We start from the raw sequence: 7,500 nt of genomic DNA on the forward strand, positions 1-7,500 counted from the left end.
CTGTGCTCCTCTAGAAGAAGCTGCCTGAGTTCATTTAGTTCAGTGGATCTGTATTTCTCTTCTACACTGTAGATCATGGGGCAGCAGCTGAACACCGAAGTTCTAATGAGCTGAAGCAGTGTCAGTCCAGTGTTCAGAGCCGAAGTTCAGTTCAGTTCAGTTCAGTTCAGTTCAGTTCAGTTCAGTTCAGTTCAGTTCAGTTCAGTTCAGTTCAGTGTGCTTTAATCTTCACTGCAGAACAAACTTTACTAGTTGACCAAACTTCAGAGCTGCAGTCTGGGCGCCGGAGGCTGGAGAGCGCTGGATGCCCATCGTGGAGAAGCTGCAGGTGTGAGCAGGTCACCGGCGGGTGTTCAGGCTGGCCCACGGGATCAATGCGGAGACTCGTCTGTCAGTCTGTCCGTTACAGGGATCAGTCTCATGCTCTTCACTCCTCCATGACCACCACAGCATCAGCTTGGCATTTGGCCTGGTCCAGGATTATGGAGACCCTATCATCATCTCATCACAGGTCTTGGATTGCATCAGTAGTGCTGCATGGACTCTGGGGGTCTCGGGATGAGCATCCCCAGGTGGTAAACCAGTTTTAGATATCTGGTCTAGAAACAAGACAGAAACTCTGAGTGATAGAAGCACTTCCTGCAGTGTGTGAGGAGGAGATGAAGGCAGACATGATGAGAGTCTTCATCCTCCAGAGCTGTGATCCTGTGAAGCTGGAGCTCATCATGAAGATCAGACCTCCAGAGTATCCTCAGCGTCTGTCCTGAATGCCAGAGTTCCCCAGTGTGATCAGTGTGTGTTGTGTGCTCTTATAAATGGGAATAATGGTTGTGTTTTCTCTTTCTCTCTGTGTGTGTGTGTGTGTGTGTGTGCTGAAGCTCCCACCGAGTCTCCTCTGCGGCCCAGTCTGGGTGAGTACTGAACCCACAGTCAAACACACCTCTATCCCTCCAATCATCTCTTTGTGTGTGTGTGTGAATCTCTGCTGTATTTCTGTGTGTGTGTGTGTGTGTGTGTCGTCTCTACAGCTGTCCTGCACGGGGATCACGCCATCCTGCGGGATGATTTTGAGCACAACACACAGGAGGAGCTGAATCTGAGCATCTGGTGAGACACAGCGGAGTGATCAGAGTACTGTACTGATGCCCTGCAGAGCACTGGATAATCTCTTTCTCTCTCTCTGTGTGTGTGTGTGTGTGCGTGTGTGTGTGTGTGCGTGTGTGTGTCTCAGGTCAGACTGCAGTAACTGTGAGGTCGGGGAGCAGTGTGGGACACTCATGCATGGTAAAGCGGTGACGTTTTGTGAGCCCTTCGGCCTGAGAGAGCTGGTGAGTTGGACAGAGATCGTCCAGTGTTTGAACATGATATCCTCCATCATCTCCATCAGCATCAGCAGCGTGTGGACGGACGGCTCCATCATCTGCATGATCACGTTAATCAGGTGGAAGAATCAACGGTTTAGTGATGTAATGGAGCTCATCTCCTGCTCATTGAGATGATCTGCTGATCTGAGTATATGAGGCGGTCTTCATCATAACCTATAGCTCCGACTGAAGCTGTCTGTGTTAGCATCATAACTCCATCATCTGTCCAGCGTGCGCACAGTGTGTGTGTGTGTGTGGGTGTTTCTGATCTGCTGTTTGTTGTTCTGCAGACGTCTGTGGCTCTGAACACCAGCACAGCCTCAGTCCTGCAGTTCGCTATGGGTGAGTGTGAGCGCAGGTTAGTGCTCTCCTGAACGATGTTTTCTGTATGATCACCTCCGTTCACATGTGTGTGTGTGTGTGTGTGTGTGTGTCAGGTTCTGGATCGTGTCGGTTCAGTCACTCGGACCCCAGCATCATCGTCTCCTGCGCTCTGAACTCCTCTGACGAGTGGATCATGGTGGAGGAGATCAGGTGCTCAAAGCTCACTCATACAGCACTGTGTACACGGCAGACTGCAGCCTAGCTTATATTGCAGCTGAAGGACGGTGTGGATCAGCAACCGGGTTATGAATAAGCTCAATGAGCGCAGAGAGAGAGTGTGTGTGTGTGTGTGTGTGTGTTTAGAGCCTGATGAACACATTAAACCTCATGTGTGTGTTCACACAGTTAGAGTAATCCAGTCTAATGCATCTTCAGCTTCCTGTGGAAATCACTGCTCCTGCAGTGTGTGTGCGTGTGTGTGTGTGTGTGTGTGTGTGTGTGTGTGTGTGTGTGTGTGTGTGTGTGTGTGTGTGTGTTGACCCTCTCTCTGTGTGTCCCCCCCAGGGCTCCAGTGAACAGCAGTACGGTGGTCCACCTGGTGCCGCTGCCGCTGTCCTGCAGAGCGGAGAGTGTGCGTCTGCGCTGGGCTCAGGGTGCGGCTCCGGGGCCCGATGGGTTTGAGTCCTGCTGGGGTCTGGACAACATTCTGCTGCTGAACGCTGCGAGCCGCCCGCCGCTGCTGGAGGACCGCCTGGACCCACTGGACACACACAACTGGCTGTTCTTCCCTGGAGCCACCGTCAAGGCTAGTCACACACAGACACACAGACACACAGACACACACACACACACACACACACACACACACACACACACACACACACAGACACACACACACACACACACACACACACACACACACACACACATACGTTCCAGATTCTTGTGTGAACTAGTATGACGTTATCTACAGGTCCAGTTGTGTGTTCAGTATCTCCATTAAAGATGTTCAGTTCACTACAGATGTGGTTAAGGGCACTTGTTTTCCACACAGTCTCATTATGCAGCAGATGTGGGTGTTTCAGAGTGATAGGTGCAGTGTAACACTCCTAGCTCTGCCCAAACAGCACGCCTGCCAGTCGGAGGGGAACGCTCTGTACTTCCATGGTGGAGAAGAGTTGGAGCACACCTTCGCCTCCACCCGAGATGTGGATCTGCACCGGGAGGAAGGACGGAGCTACTGGGAGGAGGACTTCGAGGCACCGCTGAGCGGGTTAGTGTCCGACCACACACTGATTGGACAACACACACACTGATTCGACAACACACACACTGGTTCTACAACACACACACTGGTTCTACAACACACACACACTGATTCATCTAGAGCTTTCACTGTGAGCCAGAGGTGAGTGTGGGAGATGGTTCTGGGTGGACATCTGTGTTGATCCTGGAACATCAGTCCAATCAGCCAATCAGATTTGAGGCTTGTGTGTATTGCGTGGTTACCTGATGTGGTCCTCTGCTTTTCTGCATCAAACTGAGGATCAAAGGTGGAGAGGGTTCGGTTTCATTCACTTCTGCACCTTCACTTCCTGCCGGGAATCGAACCAGTAACCTTTCAATTACAAATCCACCTGCCCAACCATCAGGCCATCTTCCCGAGCATCTATAATCATTGTCATTATGTAATGCGGCTAGGGTGAGGTGCAGGGCAGGGGTGAGGTATGGAATGTACCACTGGAGGACTGATCATCCCGACTTTAATCCAGGACCACATCAGACATGGCAGAATCCCAGCCAGCGGCGTCAACAAGCTTAACAACACTGACGGCTCTTTCACACCAGGACAATGTTCTCTAGCACTTATCGTCAGTGTCTGAGGTGTGAGATCCTCACTCTCTGGCTTTAGATGACTCTGAATAAAGGTGGAATCGGCCGGTGCACAAGGTGGTGAATACAACTCAGCACTGAATCCTGCTCACAGCTCCCTCTCGTGGACATCTCCGCAGTCCCTGATGTGTTTCTACAGTATATCAGAGCCTGTCCTGTCCTGTTCTGTCCTGCAGGTGGGATGTGCACGGGGCTGTGATCGGGATGCAGTGTGGGGAAGTGGAGTCCGGCTCGGCGCTGGTGTTCCTCGGAGACGGACAGAGGAAGGTGTGTACGCCGCTCCTGAACACCAGCGCATACGGAAACCTGCGCTTCCACTTCACCATGGGTATGTCTGTGTGTGTGTGTGTGTGTGTGTGTGTGTGTGTGTGTCCACCAGCTCTGTGTTTGACCGCTGTGTTTCCTGCAGGTGGTGGAGGCTGTGATCCTGGAGAGTCCAGCAAGAATAACGTGATCGTCTTCGGCCGCTCGGAGGGCAGGAAGGAGCACGTGCTGCTGGATGTCCTGCCATACTCCGCCTACAGGGTAGAACTGCGTGTGTGTGTGTGTTTGTCTGTGTGTTGAGATGTGTGTGTATGTTAATCTGTGGTGTGTTCCTCGTCCTGCAGACCCCTGCAGTGGTGTCCATCAGTCTGCCCACTGAGCTGCAGACTCCACACACTCAGTTCTGTCTGGAGCAGGAGACTCACGCCGGGCAGAACCGGCAGGTGTGGGCGCTGGACTTCCTGCAGCTCTTACCTGTGCAGCCCGGAGCGAACACACACCTGCTGCAGTTCTCCATTAACCTGGGCTGCGGAGCGTACCAGCCGGCCAACAGGTGAGCTCCAGCCGCTGAGGAACAGGTCACATCCTAACATGCTGAAATGCACATGAAGAACCCGACAGCTCAACCCATCTGAGGGTTAAAGGAGAGAGAGTTAAGCAGCTGAACACAGGTGAAGGAAGGAGAGGGAAGGCTGTAATGTCTCACAGCGTTGAGCGTTCCAGCAGGTCCAGCAGCAGGAGAGCGGCGGGAAACACCGGTGCAGTTCTAGTGATGAACACTTATAGGTTAATTTCAGTGTGAATGTCTCAGATCAGTGTAATGAGGATCTGTGAAGGTCAGAGATGAGTCTGATCACGCAGATGAACACATGATGGAGCAGAGTTTCTGAGTGAATGACCGGCGCTGTGACTGATAACTGCAGTCTCCAGCAGAGCCGTCCCTGATGCTGATGAAGTGTTTCTCAAACTCCTGAGTCACTGAAATAAATCAGCTGAGCGGCTCCAGAACTCACTCGTATTTCTGAATATAGCTGTAAATCTGAAGCTGTTGATAGCGGATCGTGCGCTGGTATCATGATGTAAGGGTCTACTCTTCTGAAACTGTAAACACAGTTATTCACAGAGCACATTCACCACAGCAAAGTGCTGAGCAGAATCAAGCAGAAGGATACAACTACCAAACCCTAAACCGCTGATACAGTGAAGCATGAAGACTAAGACAGATGCAGAGGCGGTGAGGAAAGAGCTTCAACAATGCTTTACAGTTTTATTGTACAGAGTGTGCAGAGGCAGCGAACATGTGGATGATGGAGATCAGCAGAAGCTGAGGGATATGATGGAGCTCCACTATAACATTTAAACTCAATGATGAAGCACAGTGATCAGCTCTACAGCCTCTACAGCCTCACACAGTAGTTTAAAGCATCTGTAAGTGTTCAGTAGATGAATAGGGAAGACCCGAAGACAGCAGTCAGTGTGAGAAGAAGTCCAAAATAACAGCAGTGTTTGAAATACCACTGTTTCAGTTTTATCCCCACTCAGTTGGAGACGCTGCTGCATGACTCTCTTAAAGTCCCCACAGCTGGCCACTAGAGGCAGTACTGAGTGGAGCTGCTGAACACTACAGTGCTGTGATTAACTCTGCTGCTGTGTCCTCTGCAGTGTCAAACTGGAGTTCTCCACCAATCAGGGCCGCTCCTGGGCCCTCCTGCACACCGAGTGTCTTCCGGAGGTGTGTTCTGGAGCCCACCTTCCCCACAGCAGCATCTACTCCTCCGAGAACTACAGCGGGTACGGTCCAGCCTGAGCTGTGTGTTCTGATAATCTGTTGTGTGTGTGTTCTGCTAATCTTCTGTGTGTGTTTCCTCAGCTGGTCCCGGATCAGCATCCCTCTGCCCAACGCCGCGCTGACGGAGAGTACACGCTTCCGCTGGAGGCAGAGCGCTGCGGGGACCGGGAACATGTGGGCCATCGACAACGGTGAGATGCAGATGTGGGATTTACCGTGGAGATCATGTCAGAGCAGATGAACACTGATGGAGCTCTAGTAAACTGAAACACCAGTCAGTCCAGTTTTCAGAGTTCAGTTCAGCTCAGTGTGATGTAGACATCACTGCCGAAACCCAAACATTGAAGAACAAATCCAGCGATGCACAGAAACACACTCCCCAAACCAAGCAGACCAGTGACAGACTTCACCAACTGAAGTACAGCAAACACCTGTAGAGAAACACCAAACTCAGAGTAGCTGGGGGCAGTGGTGCTGGGGGCAGTGGTGCTGGGGCAGTGGTGCTGGGGGCAGTGGTGCTGGGGGCAGTGGTGCTGGGGGCAGTGGTGCTGGGGGCAGTGGTGCTGGGGGCAGTGGTGCTGGGGGCAGTGGTGCTGGGGGCAGTAGTGCTGGGGGCAGTAGTGCTGGGGGCAGTAATGCTGGGGGCAGTGGTGCTGGGGGCAGTGGTGCTGGGGGCAGTGGTGCTGGGGGCAGTAATGCTGGGGGCAGTAGTGCTGGGGGCAGTGGTGCTGGGGGCAGTGATGGCAAATCATGATCAATGATGAGGTAAACACACACACACACACACACACACACACACACACACACACACACACACACACACACACACACACACGTCTGCGCTGTCCATGAGCCCTGTGAGGCTTCATTAATGTGTATGAGGTGAGCTGTTGATGTGGTGTTTTTCAGTGTACATCGGGCCGTCCTGCCTGCGGTTCTGCTCCGGCAGAGGACATTGCTCCCGCACTGGCTGCCGGTATGATGAGCCTGCGCTCCTGCTGACACACATACACACACAGACACACACAAACACACTCATACACACACCCTGTTCTGACCGCTCTGCACTGTGTCCCTCAGGTGTGACCCGGGCTTCAGTGGCCCGGCGTGTGAGCTGGCATCGCAGGCGTTCCCGGCGTTCCTGTCGGAGAGTTTCTCCAGCGCACGTCTCTCCTCATACCACAGCTTCAGCTCGCTGCGCGGCGCCGAGGTCAGCTTCGCCTGCGGGGTTCTGGCCAGCGGGAAAGCCCTGGTGTTCAACAGAGACAGCAGGAGACACCTCATCACCACTGCACTGGACAGCTCACAGGCCAGGTGCACACACACACACACACACACACACACACACACAGTTCAGTACAGTACAGACACTCATGCTACAGCTCAGAAACAACTGTTTTTAATCATATTCCCCTGTGTGTGTGTGTGTGTGTGTGTGTGTGTGTGTGTGTGTGTGTGTGTGTGTGTGTTCTCTTAGGTATCTCCAGTTCACGCTCAGACTGGGCAGCCGCAGCACCTCCAGCTCCTGTCCTGCGCCGGATCAGCCGGGTGAAGGAGTTCTGCTGCATTACTCCTCCGACAACGCCATCACCTGGACCCTGATGGAGCACTACAGCTACCAGGGCTTCCACGAGCCTAGGTGCACACACACACACACACACACACACATACTCTCCCTCTCTCTTTCTTACAGTCTAGTGTAATGTGTGTGCATGTTTGTGTGTGTGTGTGTGTGTGTCAGGATCGTGTCAGTGGAGCTCCCCCCAGGTGCGCGCAGGTTTGGGGTGCAGTTCCGCTGGTGGCAGCCTTACCACTCGGGCCGTGGGCAGGACGTGTGGGCGGTGGACGAGATCAGCATGACCTCTG

The 7,500-nt window shown here is 53.0% G+C and overlaps 1 protein-coding gene across 16 annotated transcripts in view; it reads left to right on the forward strand.

Moving 5' to 3' along the window:
* Positions 1-7,500, forward strand: part of reln (reelin) — a 68,537-nt gene that overhangs the window by 36,582 nt on the left and 24,455 nt on the right. For all 16 annotated transcript variants that reach the window (NM_001246276.2, NM_001440728.1, XM_087291468.1 and 13 more), the window contains 16 exon segments: positions 879-911; positions 1,029-1,107; positions 1,232-1,328; positions 1,655-1,706; positions 1,802-1,898; positions 2,253-2,493; positions 2,816-2,961; positions 3,758-3,909; positions 3,991-4,106; positions 4,190-4,398; positions 5,508-5,636; positions 5,716-5,825; positions 6,544-6,610; positions 6,715-6,948; positions 7,112-7,273; positions 7,376-7,500. The exon segment at positions 7,376-7,500 is cut by the window's right edge and continues 112 nt beyond it. In NM_001246276.2, coding sequence (NP_001233205.2) covers positions 879-911; positions 1,029-1,107; positions 1,232-1,328; positions 1,655-1,706; positions 1,802-1,898; positions 2,253-2,493; positions 2,816-2,961; positions 3,758-3,909; positions 3,991-4,106; positions 4,190-4,398; positions 5,508-5,636; positions 5,716-5,825; positions 6,544-6,610; positions 6,715-6,948; positions 7,112-7,273; positions 7,376-7,500 — 2,049 coding nt within the window.

The sequence above is a fragment of the Danio rerio genome, chromosome 18 (genome assembly GCF_052040795.2).
Source record: "Danio rerio strain M-AB ecotype USA chromosome 18, GRCz13ab, whole genome shotgun sequence".
Taxonomy (NCBI): domain Eukaryota; kingdom Metazoa; phylum Chordata; class Actinopteri; order Cypriniformes; family Danionidae; genus Danio; species Danio rerio.